The 17060-nt window shown below is 45.5% G+C and overlaps 1 protein-coding gene across 5 annotated transcripts in view; it reads left to right on the top strand.

Annotated features, from left to right (window-relative positions):
• BRMS1L (BRMS1 like transcriptional repressor) overlaps window positions 1-17060 on the top strand; it is a 66826-nt gene that overhangs the window by 21974 nt on the left and 27792 nt on the right. For 4 of the 5 annotated variants that reach the window (XR_012222081.1, XM_073554217.1, XM_073554218.1 and 1 more), the window contains exons 4-8: window positions 894-973; window positions 1094-1174; window positions 7341-7437; window positions 8869-8955; window positions 16582-16646. Coding sequence is in view for 4 of the 5 variants with exons in the window: in XM_073554217.1 (XP_073410318.1) it covers window positions 894-973; window positions 1094-1174; window positions 7341-7437; window positions 8869-8955; window positions 16582-16646 (410 nt within the window). In the remaining variant the exon portion in view is untranslated. The remainder of the gene's footprint in view (window positions 1-893; window positions 974-1093; window positions 1175-7340; window positions 7438-8868; window positions 8956-16581; window positions 16647-17060) is intronic. The other variant, XM_073554216.1, reaches the window with a different exon arrangement.

Genomic DNA, 17060 nt, shown 5'->3' with positions numbered 1-17060 from the left:
GTCTTTTATTGGAAATAAAACAAAGTTTTCTTTTTTTTTAATTTGAAAATGGCAAACAGTTATACTCACCTAATGCCCATTCCATTGAATTCCTCGTCTCCTGTAATAAGACAAAAATTAAAAATAATATCCCTCACCTGTCCGTCGTTCTGTCCCACACCGTAATCCATGTCTGGGCTTTAATGGTTTTCAACCTGGACGATGCCACCGTCCAGGCTGAGAATCGCTGATGAATGAGCTGCTGGGAGCGCAGCCTCAGTGACTAGCGGTGATGTCATCGAGGTTACATCTTGTCACTGAGGCTGCGTCCCAGCTGGGCCCCTGAACTGCAGTGACCTCAGCACTGTGAGAAAGTCTAAAGTTTTTACCTCCGATCACAGCTGCCTGGCGGTAATGATTTTACTGCTGATCAGGAGCAGTGTTTGCCATTCTGTCATGCACATGACAGCGCTACAAACACCCGGTGTTCGGGGGGGACGATCCTGAACATTAACAAGTACTTCCTGGTGTTTGGTACAGATGCCGAACTTTATTGTTCGGATTCATCCATCTCTAATATTCAGTAAGCACCCCCCCCGGTGGCGGCTGCCACCAGACAGAATTGTATTATTTGTCTTAATGTTTCAGAAATGAGAAGTTGTGGCCCTAGAAAAGTAAGTGTACTCCAACTTTTGTCGATTTGAACTGTGAAATTAATCACAATATTTTTTTTTTCTCTTCACTGCTATAGAGAGCGATTAGTGCCCCTCATCTTCTCATTCTATACAGTGTTTTCCCTGAGCCTTCCCCCTGCATGTACAAGTAGCATTTTAGACTGAGTAATATTTTTTTTGATTGTATTGAACAGTAATTGTCATCACATGAAAAGCACAGTTTTTTTTTTTTAATTTAAGGCATTTACCGGGAGTTATGTTTAGAGTCCGTAAAGAACAAGCATGACTGTGAGATCCAAGCTGCACGCCAACACTGCGAGGTAGGAGTCTCTAACGCTGTTCTGATGTGTAAGATGTATATTCTGTATACACTATAAAGGAAATGCGTTCGGAATTGATTATTCTTAAAGGGATTGTTACAATCAGTATTTTATCTGCAGGAGATAATCATTGCAGGACTAGATGTCATGTGCCATACAAAAGAGAATATGCTAGCACAGCCAGTGATGGAGGTGCCTCCGGTAGGTTCCCAAACCGTTGAATGTGGTATAGAAGACTGGGCACACTCTTAAATGCAGTGAAGAATTTTAATGTGCAATACATACAGTAGTCACATCACAAACGTTTCGGTCTGTCAAGACCTTTATCAGTGTGCTAACAGATTAGCCTTGATATGTGCAGTAGGCACAAATATAATGGTAGGGTATGGTGGCAATAGAACGGGTATGGTGGTGGCACGACTGTTTTCTCATATGGAGGATCAGAAAGGGTGTGAGGGGGCGTATATGCCTTGGGACGCGGTATCCACCACCTGTCACGGAGTCATGTGCCAGGCAGTCCAGCTAATCTGTGTAACCCCACCCCACCACTGATTGGCAGATGACAATGTGCCCAGGAAGCTTCCAATCAGAGGTGGGGGTGGAGTTACACAGGGCTCAGCATTTGGGCACTGATACATCTACAGCAGAGAAAATAGGAATTCTATCAAAATCATTCAAAGCAGTCCAGTAAGTGACACATCACTGGAATCAGTGTTTCTCATTGAGTGACACAGGACCATGGGTGTTATGCTGCTGTCACTAGGAAGACGCTAAGCAAACATAAAAAGAAATTAACTCCTCCGCAGTATACACCCACTGCTGGCTCTATCCTGAACCTGTTCTTGCTTAGAGTCTGTAGGAGGCACTTGGGGCTGGCTTCAGACCCCGACTTCATTATTTTATTTTTAGCTTTATTTTTTACTTTTTCCTACGGATTGAGGGGTCGACGGGGCCCTTAAAGATCCCGATCTCCCAAAATCATCAACAGGCGGGACCGCGGAGTGTCGTCCCCCCCCCCCCCCTTACCCCCTCCTGCAACCTCAATGCCATGCCTGAGATCTCCTCATGGGCGACTGGTCCCTTTAATGGGTCCGCTCTCCCCACACCGACAACAGATGGGTGTCGCCCCCATGTACCCCCTTCTGGAGCCAGGCCTTCAGCCGGGCAAAATGCCCTGCCCCCCCCCCCCCCCCCCCCCCCTTCAAGGGATTATCTCAGGACATAAAAACAGAGTGACGGACAAGTCGCATCAGTGCTATATGGCTAGCACTAATGTAATGCATGTAATGCCCCACTACCACGGAAACACCATACTGCAATCTGTGCGACCTGCGACTCCTCATGCGCACAGGAGCCCCCCGCTAATGCTGACCCTAGTGGACCTAACCCACTCGAGTGGGCCACGTCCCTGGCACAGTCCAGGGCATCGGTTTACCCTGCGTAGAAGCCCCTTCTGCCATGCGAGAGTCTTGCTCAGACAGGAATCGGACAGCAGCAAAAGACGTACACTCTTCTAGAAAAGTCCCCATAACTCATTACCCAGGCATTCTTGTGCCTCGGCGTCCCCAAGCTCTGCTTCCTGTTCCCCCTATCAGAATATGAGATGTTGCCGTAGACCCGGACTCGCTAGAGCAGGGTTCCCCAACTCCAGTCCTCAAGGCCCACCAACAGATCATGTTTTCAGGATTTCCTTTGTATTGCACAGGTGATGCAATTATCACATGAGCAATACTAAGGAAATCCTGAAAACATGACCTGTTGGTGGGCCTTGAGGACTGGAGTTGGGGAACCCTGCGCTAGAGTATCAGTAGTCTCTAGATTCTCTCCTTGAAGCGGTCAATAAGGCTCTGAGAGTAGACGAAGACCCGTTGAACTAGTCCGGATCACACTGTGTCCTTCAAAAGGATCAAAGGTCCTCACAGGGTTTATGCTAACCACCCTGAGTTTACGGACATAGTTCAGAGGCATAGAAGTCACCGGGACAAGTGATTTCACAGGGCAAAAGCTGCTGGAAGCGCTGTAGCCCTTTGCACCTGCTCTAAGAAAGGAGTGGACTGAGTCCCCTGCAGTGGATCCACTAATATCACTGCTCGCTTCCAAAACTTTCCTGTCTTTGTCTGACGGTGCGTCCATTAAAAACCTCACTGATCGACAGCTTGACAATCTTGCTTGGTGAGTCTTTGAGGCTGCGGAGCAGCACCCTTCCCTTCTTTCGCTGACAGATCAATGGTGGCATGGGCAGAGGCTCTAGCTAAGACCAGTCGAGACAATAACCTACCTCCCGAGGCGGTCAGTCTTTCTTTACCAGATTACCCGGGCCTGGGATTATGTAGTACATGCCTCCCTAGACGCGGCTAACTCTTCCACGCTTGCAGCTGCAAACGCCATTACCATTAGGAGAGCCCTATGACTCCAAGAGTGTCAATCAGACTCCACTTCCAAAAAATCATTGACTTCTCTGCCTTACCAGTGCAGGCGTTTGTTTGGAGACAAACTTGACCAAATTATCTTGGATGCTACTGGAGGAAAAAGCAAATTTCTCCCTCAGCAAACACCCAGTCGGCCTTTTCAGAACCAACACCAGGTTCACTTCCGGCCCTTTGGTAGTACCGCAAGCTGGTCATCCGCAACCGCTTCCTCTAGCTCGGCCTGTCTCCCGTGCAGGAACCGGGATCCACAACCTTCATTCAAGCCCTCTCATTCCTGGAAAAGCAGATCCTCCCGGTCCAAGGGTACCTCTTCCCGCAAGTTCTCTGCTCAATGACTCATTGCAGTACCCGGAGGACGGGGTAGGCGGCTGTCTACTCTTGTTTCGTCAGGTCTGGCTGGCAGTTGTTCACGACCAATGGGTCAGAGATCTAGTGTCCTCCGGATACAAAATAGAATTTGCGCCCCCCCCCCCCCCAACACGCTTCTTCCAATCGCATCTTCCAAAGACTGAGGTGCATGCAGCCCCATTTTATCAGGCCATATACGCACTCCGCAACAACGGAGTCATCGTCTCGGCCCCACACTCGGGTTCGAAGGGTTTATCTCAAACCTGTTCGTGGTCCCAAAGAAGGACGGAACCTTGTGTCTCATCCTGGACCTAAAATTGTTGAACAAGTTTGTCAAACTGTGTCATTTCAGAATGGAGTCTCTCTCCTTTCTGTTATCACCTCGCTGGAGAATGGGAATACCTCGCATCTGTCGACATCAAGAACGCATATCTTCACATTCCAGGTCACCAAAGATTTCTGCTGTTCGCGATCGGAGACGAGCACTTTCAGTTCAGTGCCTTGCTCTTCGGTCTCGCCACTGCCCCCAGAGTATTCACCAAGTTCATGGCAGCCGTCATGTCTATTCTGCACTCTTGGGGCATAGTGATTCTGCTCTACCTAGACTACCTCCTAATCAAGGGATCGTCCCTTCAGGCCTGTGCTGTGTGTGTCAGCATCACTGTAGACACTCTCAGGCTAAGTGCACACGTACCGGAACTCTCGCGGAAATTACCGCGAGAATTCCGGAATTCCAGTCCGCGGGAAAATCGCATTTTAAATTCCCGCGATTTTCCCGCGGAAAAACTAGCATTTTGCAAGCGTAGCTTGCAGAATGCTAGCGTTTTCCAAGCGATCTGTAGCATCGCTTGGAGAACTGACAGGTTGTCACACTCATCAAACATAGTGTTTGACGAGTGTGACCACCTTTTTATTACTGAGGCCGCCTATGCAGCATCAGTAGTAAAAGATAGAATGTAAAAAAAAAAAAATAAAAAATACTGTTATGCTTACCCTCCGAAGTCCCGCGCATCCGTTCCCAGTAATCCTTTGCGAAAATGCCCGCGATGACGTCAGTTCTCGCGGGATCGCGACGTCTCGCGGTCATTCGCGATGATGTCGCGCGAATGACCGCGAGACTTCGCGATCCCGCGAGATCGGACGCCATCGCGGGCATTTTCGCAAAGGCTTACTTGGACCGGGAGCGTGGAGAGAGGCGGGAAGGCTGCGCGGGATGTCGGAAGGTGAGAATAACAATATTTTTTTATTTTTAATTCTATTTTTTACAGGGATATGGTACCCAAAGCCCGGAGGACAGTCTCCTCTCCTCCGGACCGTGGGTACCATCCGCAAATGTTCTGCTTACTTTCCGCATGTTGTGCACAGCCACATGCGGGAAGTAAGCGGAACAATGCATTCCTATGGGTGCGGGATCACCGCGATTCCGCAAAATAATGAGAATGCTGCGTTTTTTACCGCGAAGCGATTCCGCCGCGGTAAAAACCGCAGCATTAGCACAGCATTGCGGAATCCCATAGGAATGCATGGGATGCTTATTTTTCGCGTTTTCGTGGCAAAATCGCGCGGTTAAAACCGCCGCGGAAACGCGAAGAAAACGCCACGTGTGAACTCAGCCTCACTCGTTTGGGTTGGCTGGTGAACCTAAGCAAGTCCTCCCCAGCCCCATCCCAGCAAATCTCCTTTTTGGAGATGATCCCGGACACTTCCCAAGTGTTGGTAATTCTCCCTCCAGAGAAAATTTCTGCACTGATCCGGGGAGCCCGGAAGCTTTCTCTTGCCCACCCCCAGTCCCTGCGGTTCGGTATGCAGGTCCTGGGGAAAATGTTAGTGACAATCGAGGCAGTACAGTTTGCTTAATTACATCTCCGTCCTCTGCAGCAGGCAGTACTGTCAGCTTGGGACAGAAATCTGGCCTCTCTGGACCGCCGGTATTGCGACGTTGACTTCCTCATTAGGTCAAGGAAGGACCTTTCTTCCGGTCCACTGGCTGGTGGTGACCACCGACGCCAGTGTTCTAGGTCAGGGATCGATCTTCCTTCACCACGCGGCTCAGGGACATTGGTCCATTCAGGAATTGCATCTCTTGATCAATATTCTCGAGATTTGGGCAATCAGGCCAGCCCTTCAGCGATTCCATCAGCTTCTGGCTGGTCGTCCCATTTGGATTGTCTGACAATGCCACGGCGGTGGTGTACATCAATTGTCAGGGGGGCACATGAAGCAGAAGAGCGATGCTTGAGGTAGCACACGTTCTGCAATGGACCGATACAAACCATTCAGTCATCTCTGCAGTTCATATTCCGGGACTAGAGAATTTGGCGGCAGATTTTCTAAGCTGTTAGTCTGGCCTCAGAGAGTGGTCCCTTCGTCCGGAAGTCTTTCAGCAGATTTGCCAGCCCTGGGGAACACCTGATGTAGACCTCATGGCCTCCATGCTAAATGCCAAAGTTCCGGCATTCGAAGCTCTGTCTCGTGATCCGTTAGCTATCGGGTCGGATGCCCTGGTGCTTCCGTGGCATCAGTTTCGCCTCCCTTACATTTTTCCGCCGCTTCAGCTAATTCCAAGGGTCATCCGGAAGATCAAAGCAAAAGGAATCCCGGTGATTCTCAACGCACCAGACTGGCCACACCGAGCGTGGTACGCGGAACTAGTGCGATTAGTCGCCGATGTTCCCTGGCGGTTACCGGACCACCCAGACCTTCTCTCTCAGGTGCCTATTTACCGCCAGAACTCAAGAGTTCTGAGTTTAACGTCCTGGCCATTGAATCCTGGATCCTAACCCAGGCCGGTTTCTCGCAACAAGTAGCGTCCACCATGATTAACGCTTGGAAACCTACATCCATGCGCATTTACCATCGCGCCTGGAAGACCTTTTTTTCTTGGTGCAAAACCTGCGGATGTTCTCCACTTGTGATTACTATCCCTTCTATTTTGGAGTTTCTCCAAGCAGGATTAGACGCAGGCCTGGCACTGGCTTCTCTCAAATTCCAAACTTCAGCCCTATCTGTCCTGTTCCAGCGAAGGATAGCTTGCAAATCGCAGGTTTAAAACTTTCATACAGGGAGTGTTGCATCTTGTCCCTCCCTACAAAATGCCACTGGGGCCTTGGGACCTTAATTTGGTCCTAGGTGCCTTGCATGTTACACTTAGTTCTTGTCCGATAGTTATTTTGATAAAGCCAACAACTGAAAGTAATAATTCACCGACCACTCCGCTTACTACCAGAATTCTCACAATGAATTGGTTGCCTATTGCACCCACTTTTAATAAGAGCCGAGATTAACGTGCAGAACTGAACATGGAGGACTGGTCAACTTGAAATGTGATGGAAACTTGTGTGCGTTTCTCTTCCATTTTTAACTAATAAAGGGGGGTGGGTTGGACCTTACCAAGTGTTGGGGATTACCATCATTGTGTCCTGCTGCAGGGACACAATGTGGTTTTTAAATAGTTAAATATTTCTCTGTTATAATTGAAACATGAGACAAAATAGGATTAATTGGTGACTGATGAGAAGCTGCGTCGTGACTGGTAAGTGTCCCCCATTATTTTAGGAGATTGTATCACGGAACCTGCTCTTGTGTTTCAGAGTGAGAAGCTGTTACTTTATGATACGGTCCAAAGTGAATTAGAAGAGAAAATTAGAAGACTGGAGGAAGATCGTCACAGTATTGATATTACCTCAGGTAATGGACACTGCTGGAGTCTTTTCTTAGTATTCTTGCACCTACTTCTAATTGTCAGCACAAATCACATCTGGTCCGTGCTGTGGGCTGCTCATATCAGTCCGGCGCCGTCTGTTATTCCTGTGTTCAGTAGTGGAGCCAGCACTGTAGCATCTAATACTCAACATGAGAGCCCGGTGTGCTTTGGGGGAGGGAGGGGGGAGCCCAGGGTGCTACAGGGGGAGCTTGGGGTGCTGCAGGGGGGAGCCAAGTGCAAGCACTGCAGATGGTAGTGCAGCTGTTTAGGAGTATAATGTGCAATGCAAGTCTCCCCTCTTGCATTGATGCAAGTAAATTTTGTGGATTTAAAGTTGTTTTATGGGCTTAAAGGTACTGTCAACACAGAATGACTGTTCAAACATAGTACAAGGTCTTGGTGCATTTAAGTGCACCTTCCCACTTGCTTGTTTTCCCTCTATCTCTATTTCCCTCTTTCTCTTTGATGGCTATGGCTTCATGGAGCCAGAAAAAGATTGAGATAGGTGGAAAACAAGTAGGAAGGTGTGCTGAGTCCCTACACCATGCCAAGAGTGTGCTGAGCGCCTATACTTGGGATTGTGCAGTCATTTCTGTGCTGACAGTCCCTTTAAGTCTGCCCAATTGTAAATGAGTGTAATGTGTAAACTGTCACCATTTTCCTGTACCCCAAAAGATACAGGATACATATCACATATGACCGCATGTCTGCAACTAGTAGGATCCCAGAAGGTTAAGATATTTGAACCTGTCATCCAGTGGAAAGAGCTACTGATCCGGCTGAAGGACCTAAATGCCGCCCATCTCTATAAAGTGTGGTTCATTCTCCAACCCTATAGCATAGACAATGAAAACTGTAAATGAGTCGTCAGAAAATGAACTATTTTCAAATTGTTTTTCTGTTAAATGAAGACAAAAAATTTCCTATATCCTTATCTATATTAAGAAAAAAAAAACACTCTCAGAAGTTGACTTTTTTGCAGCCTCATCATCATTAGACGCATGATACCAATAACAGGTAACGCCTCTATATAGGGTAATTAACACAGGATCCAGCAATCACGCCGGGTGATGTCACAGCTCACCTCCTTCCACCCCTTGCACAATAACCTATTCCCAGATCATGATCAGAGCAAACTTGTATGCAAACAAATACGGCCTGAGTCAGTCTATTGTCTCCTCCATTGATGTAGCTGCCTGTATATCTGTACTTTTTAATATAGATTAAATCAAGTTTCTTGGTTAAAGGTTTTTTTAAACAATAGGGTAGTTTTGAATGATGTATTCACTCGAGAGAACCTCAGTCACCACGTATCACTGAGGTATCCTCAATGGGTATTGCCCATTCCATAGTGCAAGGAAACCATGTCCTAATAGGAGAAGGAGCCACTAATCTGCCATTTATTTTTTTTGCAGAGCTGTGGAATGATGAATTGCAGTCTCGGCGGAAACGGAAGGACCCGTTCAGCCCTGATAAAAAGAAAAAACCTGTAGTGGTGTCTGATATCCTTTCTGTGTATACCTCCTGCTTATGTGTCACCGGACTCAATGCTTTGTATTTAGAAGCTTTCTATAGTAGTCTGTGACCTATTATGATCTTATAAAGGAGACCATACATATTAGACATATGTTTTCTAAAGCCACAGATTGTGGTGAAACCAGCTGACCGCTGATGTATATACTTGTGTGCGCTTATTCTCTTGACAGCAAACTTTGGTCAGCGTAAGGATTAGTGATGAGCGAACGTGCCCGAATAAGGTATTGGAGCATACTCCTGTGCTAACCTAATGTTTTCAGCGTTCTCGTAGATCTGGTTTGGCTGTGTAAGAGGTGTCTGATAGATATCCAAGAAGTATCGTTTCTACATGCGGAGCATGCTGAGATGAGGAGACTTCTGGTCCTCTTCCTCTCTGGAGACAATTTGGATTTTAAAGGCACGTAATGTTGCGTTGTGTGAGCAGGTACAGGGGATATAGAATGGTAACTCGCTAATGGCACAGGAGTGTCAAGTACCATCAGACCGCATGGAAATGAATGAGCTCGTTCCACAGGAGCCACACCATTCTATATAATGCTATATGATGATGAGACTGTTTAGAAATAATAATTATTTTATTTCTATAGCGCCAACATATTTCACAGCACTTCACATTTCAGAGGGGACTTGTATGGACGATAGACATTACAGAATAACAATAATCATATAGATCATAACAGATACCAAGAGGAAAGAGGGCCCGCAAGCTTACAATCTATGAGAGAAAGAGAAATCTACTTTTGTAAGGAATGTTATATAAAACAAACCTTACATAGGTGTATATTTATATATCTTTTTAGCAGTTCATTATCATCAGAGGCAGGTTCCAATAGGGATAGCAGCACTATGTACAGTGCTCAAAAAATAAAGGGAACATTAAAATACCACATCCCAGATATCACTGGATGAAATATTCCAGTTGCATATCTCAATGCATTCCACCATGAAATAAAGAACAATAAAACATAAAAAATGATCAATGTAAATCAAAATTAATATCCAAAATCAAAGTGGAAAATCAAATTACAGGCTGATCCAACTTCAATAGAAATGCCTCAAGACAAAGGAATGATGCTTAGTAGTGTGTGGCCTCCACGTGCCTGTATGACCTCCCTACAACACTTGGGCATGGTCCTGTTGAGGTGGCGAATGTTCTTGTGAGGGATCTCTTCCCAGACCTGTATTAAAGCATCAGTCAACAACTGGATAATCTGTAGTGCAGCATGGCGTTGATGTATGGAACGAGACGTTTTGTCACAGATCTGCTCGATTGTATTCAGTTCTGGGAAGGCCAGTACACAACATCAATGCCTTCATCATGCAGGAACTACTGACACACTTCATCCACATGAGGCCTAGCATTGTCATGCATCAGAGGGAACACAGGGCACCTGCATATGGTCTCACAATGGGTCTGAGGATCTCTTCCGCTTCCCAATGGCAGTCGGGGTTCCTCTGGCTAGCACATGGAACTAGCATTTCCAAAGAAACGCCTTCCCACACCATTACTGACCCAATGCCAAATCGATCATGCTGGCGTATGTTGCAGGCAGCAGAACATTCTCCAGACTCGTGTGACCAGAGTTAACCTGCTCTCATCTGTGAAGCACACAGGCGCTGATGTCTAATCTGCAAATCTTGGTGTTCGTTGGCAAACGCCAGTCGCCCTCCATGGTGTTTAACTCGAAGCACAACAACCACTTGTGGACATCGAGCCCTCATCGAGTCTGTTTCAGCAGACACATGGATGTTGGTGGCCTGCCGGAGGTCATTTTGCAGAGCTCTGGCACTGTTCCTCCTTGCACAAAGGAGGAGGTAGCCATTAGCCATGCCAAGAGTGTGCAAAGCAGTAATCAAAGCAAAAGGTGGCTACTTTGAAGAACCTAGAATATGACATATTTTCAGTTGTTTCACACTTTTTTGTTAATTATATAATTCCACATGTGTTAATTCATAGAATGAGAAGGTGTGTCCAAACTTTTGGTGTGTGTGTGATACAAGTTTTGGAAGTTTAGCTGCTTACCAGAACATTTTAAAAATACAGTGTTATATAATCAATGTGGACTGAGTGCTTTAATTTGTGCGTATTTACATCCTAATTAGAGTTGGGGTTTAGGAATTCCTGCTCTTTAATATGTAGCTGCTTTCCCCCCCCCCCCCAAGGGACCAAAAGTAATTGGACAGTTATTAAAAAGCTGTTTAATAGGCTCCATTGCCTATTCCCCCTTTAAATTATATACGTCATTCCCTGACCTTTCCCCCGCTGTACTAAAGAACGCCAGTGACTGTCTGTCCGCAGTCTCCAACATCATGTCCGCTCTCTATCTGAAACTCAACCTCTCCAAAACTGAACTGCTCCTGCCTTCTACTAACCTCCCTAAATCGGACATTTCCCTCTCCGTGGGTGGCACCACAATAACACCCCGGCAGCAGGCGCACTGTCTGGGTGTTATGTTTGACACCAATCTCTCCTTCACATCCCATATACAATCTCTTGCCGCTTACACCTAAAGAATATCTCTAGAATCCACCCGTTTCTCACCATGGAAACAACAAAAACCCTCACTCTAGCATTGATCCACTCCCGCCTGGATTACTGCAACGTTCTATTAATTGGCCTCCCTGTTACTCGACTATCCCCTCTACAGTTCATACTTAATGCAGCGGCCAGGATCGTCCATCTGGCTAACCGGTACTCGGACGCGTCCGCTCTTCGCCAATCATTACACTGGCTGCCCATTCATTATAGGATCCAATTCAAAGTTCTTGTTCTCACCCACAAAGCACTCCACAGTGCAGCACCCCCCTACATCTCCTCCCTCATTTCTGTCTATCGGCCTAACCGACCGCTGCGCTCTGCAAACGACTTTCGACTAACCTCTGCACTAATCCGTACCTCCCGACTCCAAGACTTCTCCCGCGCCAATCCTCTGGAATGCTCTACCCCAAGAAATTCGGACTATCCACAATTTACATAGTTTCAGGCGCTCCCTCAAAGCACATTTGTTCAGAACGACCTATCACGTTCACTAATCACAGTCATTCTATGTGTAAGTGTGCATCTGTAGCCCATTCACTATGTCCATCCATCCCTCACTCCCTCAAGATGGCTGGACCATCATTGTAAATACACGATTGTAAATACACACCTGTACTTTGTATCTCCCCCACCTCATTGTAGATTGTAAGCTCTCACCAGCAGGGTTGTCTCATTTTGCTTTAATTATTGTATTGTTAACCTTGTTACTTATGACTTATGTTTGGAACTGTTAAACTGTAAAGCGCTGCGGAATATGTTGGCGCTATATAAATAAAGATTATTATTAATCCTTCATCAATTAAGGAAGTAAAAAATTTGGAACTGATTCCAGATGTGGCATTTGCATTTGGAAGCGGTTGCAGTGAAGCCACAACATGCTGTCAGAGTATCTCTCAATGGAAGAGAAGCAGACCATTATTAGGTTGAAGGAAAAGCTCCATTAGAGATAGCAGTAATGTTAGAAGTGGCCAAAGCAGCAGGAAAGCACAGTGGTGAACTTGGAAAGTCAAAAAAACCTGGACGTCAATGGAACGCAACAGTGGTGAATGATCGCAGAATCCTTTCCATGGTGAAGAAAAACCCCTTCACAACATCCACCCAAGAGAAGATTCTCCAGGGAGTAAGTGTTTCAGTATCTGTCTACCATAAAGAGAAGACTTCATGAGAGTAAATACAGAGGGTTCACCACAAGGTGCAAACCATTAATCAGCCATAAAAATAGGCAAATTAGACATTGCAAGAAAAAAAAAAAAACAAAGAAGCCCGCCCAGTTCTGGAAAAACAGTCTTTGCACAGATGAAACTGTGCCAGAATGATGGGAAGAAGAAAGCATAGAGATGGCTTGCAACTTCTCATGATCCAAAGCACAGCACATCCTCTGTAACACATGGTGGAGGCAGTGTGATGGCGTGGCATGCATGGCTTCCAGTGGCGCTGGGTCACTAGTGTTTATTGATGATATGACTGAAGACAGAAGCAGCCGGATAAATTCTGAAGTCTGCCGGGCGATACTTTCTGCTCAGATTCAACCAATTGTAGAAAGGTTCATTGGACGGCGCTTCACAGTACACATGGACAATGACCTAAAGCATAATGTGAAAGCAACCCAGGAGGTTTTTAAGACAAAGAAGTGGAAAATTCTGCAATCGCCGAGTCAGTCACCAGATCTCAACCCCATCGGACAGCGTTTCACATGCTTAAGACAAAACTGAAGGCAGAAAGCCCCATAAACAAGCAACAACTGAAGTCAGCTGCAGTAAAGGCCGACAAATCATCACAAACGAGGAAACCCAGCGATTTGTGACGTCCATTGCTTCCAGTAGGTTTTGATGTAATGTTAACAACTAGAGTTGCCTCAGGAGTCCATGACTTAAGCCTCCTTTATGTTTAGCGATGCACCAGCAATCCCGACCACGATACGACCCGGTCAGGATCGCTGGTGCATCGCTAAATGGTCGCTAGTGAGCTGCCACACAGAAAGATCTCACCAGCGATGTAGCGACGCAGCAGCGGTCATTACTTACCTTTCAGACGAAGCGATCCTGACGTCCTCCCGCCCGCGTCCACGTGTCGCTCGTCGGCGCCAGCAGGAAGCGCCCGACGAGAAATGGAGCTGCATGATCTCGCGCGATCAGCGACAGACAGTGGGGGAGCCGGTCGGAGGTAAGTATCACACATAGCGATATTGCTGCTGCGTCACAAAATTGGTGACACTTTAGCGATATCGCTATGTGTAAAGGCCCCTTTAGTCTGCTGCAGGTGTTGGACTAATGTGCTACAAGCCTAGGAAGCAGCCCGTAGAGCTAATGTGCCACTTCCCTGTCTATGTGCTGTAGAACCCGATACAAATTAGACTAATGTGATAGAATAAAATTATTTAAAAAAAAAAAAATGAAATGTGTGTATATATGTGTATGTGTGTGTGTGTGTGTGTGTATATGTGTGTGTATATATATATATATATATATATACACTCACTGGCCACTTTATTAGGTACACCTGTCCAACTGTGTGTTAAGACTTAATTTCTAATCAGCCAATCACATGGCGGCAACTCAGTGCATTTAGGCATGTAGACATGGTCAAGACAATCTCCTGCAGTTCAAACCGAGCATCAGTATGGGGAAGAAAGGTGATTTGAGTGCCTTTGAACGTGGCATGATTGTTGGTGCCAGAAGGGCTGGTCTGAGTATTTCAGAAACTGCTGATCTACTGGGATTTTCACGCACAACCATCTCTAGGGTTTACAGAGAATGGTCCGAAAAAGAAAAAAAATCCAGTGAGCGGCAGTTCTGTGGCCGGAAATGCCTTGTTGATGCCAGAGGTCTGAGGAGAATGGGCAGACTGGTTCGAGCTGATAGAAAGGCAACAGTGACTCAAATTGCCACCCGTTACAACCAAGGTAGGCAGAAGAGCATCTCTGAACGCACAGTGCGTCGAACTTTGAGGCAGATGGGCTACAGCAGCAGAAGACCACACTGGGTACCACTCCTCTCAGCTAAGAACAGGAAACTGAGGCTACAATTTGCACAAGCTCATCGAAATTGGACAGTAGAAGATTGGAAAAACTTTGCCTGGTCTGATGAGTCTCGATTTCTGCTGCGACATTCGGATGGTAGGGTCAGAATTTGGCGTAAACAACATGAAAGCATGGATCCATCCTGCCTTGTATCAACGGTTCAGGCTGGTGGTGGTGGTGTCATGGTGTGGGGAATTTTTTCTTGGCACTCTTTGGGCCCCTTGGTACCAATTGAGCATCGTTGCAACGCCACAGCCTACCTGAGTATTGTTGCTGACCATGTCCATCCCTTTATGACCACAATGTACCCAACATCTGATGGCTACTTTCAGCAGGATAATGCGCCATGTCATAAAGCTCGAATCATCTCAGATTGGTTTCTTGAACATGACAATGAGTTCACTGTACTCAAATGGCCTCCTCAGTCACCAGATCTCAATCCAATAGAGCATCTTTGGGATGTGGTGGAACGGGAGATTCGCATCAGGGATGTGCAGCCGACAAATCTGCGCCAACTGTGTGATGCCATCATGTCAATATGGTCCAAAATCTCTGAGGAATGCTTCCAGCACCTTGTTGAATCTCTGCCACGAAGAATTGAGGCAGTTCTGAAGGCAAAAGGGGGTCCAACCCGTTACTAGCATGGTGTACCTAATAAAGTGGCCAGTGAGCGTATATATATATATATATATATATATATATATATATATATATATATATATATATATATATATATAAATTAAATATAATTTTTTTTTTTTTTTTTTCCAGAAGATTTATTTTTTTTCTTTTTCCAGATATCTCAGCCTATTTCCATTGCTTAGTAATCACTTAATGATCCAAAATGTATGGCTGTCGGTGGTCAGACCTCCGCTGAAAATAGCCTCCCGGGGAACGTAACACAGTGTCCATTCACTGCCATAATAAGTAATTATCTTATTCTAGTAAATCCTTTAAAATGGAGCATTTCCACGCTCTTCCCCTACTGTGACTTCAGTCTGCCCACACGAGCAGATTAAGTCTTTTTGTCAATGGTTATTTTTCAGCGTAGAGAGCATTTAAGAGTATAAAGCGCTGCGTTTTTATGATCCTGACTCATACGGCAGCTTTATGGGTAATGAATGTAAAAACTACCAAATATAATGCATTGATTGTAGAAGGGGCGATTGAGTCAGATCATTTATAATCCAGCTCAGGATTTAGCCTAAATGCAAAAAAGGAGTAGTTTTTTTGTTTTGTTTTTACATATATAACTTGCCAAATTTTTTTTTTCTTTGTTCTCCTGTATAATATGAAAAATATCACATCTGGGTATGAACAAATAGAGGATGTTACTGTATATGTGTTGCAGTTTACATGCCCTAGGGCTCTTTTAGACTACCAGAGTTTTGGTCCAAGTGCGACCTGTCGAAACATCGCACGCAGACAATATTTTTTACTGGGCAGTGCAGTGGTCTGTGTAGAGAGAAGAAAACTCCTTTTCTTTTAACAATCTTGTTGAAGGGCTCTTAGTGAATTGGTCACCAAGATTTTTCTATATCTGAGTGAAGCATGATGTAAGGATAGAGACCCTGTGCTGTCTCTTATGGGTCGTCTTGCTGTCAGTTTTATCTGCTGCACATCTAGCAGTTCTCTAATGATGAGCTCTGCATAACTCCGCCCATGCCACTGATTAACAGCTTTCTGTTTACACTGTGCATAGGCAGAAAGCTGTTAATCAGTGATGGGGGGGGGGGGTTATACAGAGCAGATGACAAGGAGGCACAAGTTAGCTAGTCCTGTAGTGATAATCTCTTGCTGATTTAAAACGCTGATTTATATTAAAAAAGCAAAATTCGGAGTCTGGGTCTCTGCCCCTACATCATGCTCCTCTCAGACTACAAAGCAAAAACCTGCTGAATTGTGTAACAAGCACCTGCCAAATACCATTATTTTTCCACATTGTGCAAGGATGAAATCGACAATTTTTACGTGTTTATCAGTGAAATAACTTTTGCACCTTAACATATATGTCAGTGTCCTTAACATGCCCACGTCCATATATTGTTTACATGCTACAAGACCTGGATATACTTGAAGACTGGACAACTATTAGAAAAGTGAGAGGTTCTCTAAACACGAGAATAGATTTCTCACTGTTAAGTGTGAGGATAAGATTTATAAAGCAAAATGCTTTTAAGTATTGTTAAATCTCCACCCCTGACTGTGATGACCAGTGAGTAAAATGCCAGTGCTGAAGTGAAGAGCACCTCACACTTACAAACTCCCCCTGAGTAGGAGCTCACTGACTGATTTTTTTTTTTTTTTTTTTTTTTTTGTCAACTCATGTGGCTGTATGGTGCAGGGAAAGAAAGTGCCTGTGCAAGCCAGACGGTTTTTTTAAAAACTCAAATGCAAGAAAAACATTTTTAGCCGAAAAAACAGATGGGTAGTCAGTTGTAAGACACAGCCAGGCTACCCAAAGGGAAGATAAATGTGGTTTCATGCCTTGTTTTCCTTCTCCATTCCTGTAT

The sequence above is a fragment of the Dendrobates tinctorius genome, unplaced genomic scaffold, assembly GCF_039654945.1.
Source record: "Dendrobates tinctorius isolate UK_male_01 unplaced genomic scaffold, ASM3965494v1 ptg000208l, whole genome shotgun sequence".
NCBI lineage: Eukaryota > Metazoa > Chordata > Amphibia > Anura > Dendrobatidae > Dendrobates > Dendrobates tinctorius.
The sequence above is the reverse complement of the archived record's forward strand: the minus strand, read 5'-3'. Positions and strand labels throughout refer to the sequence as shown.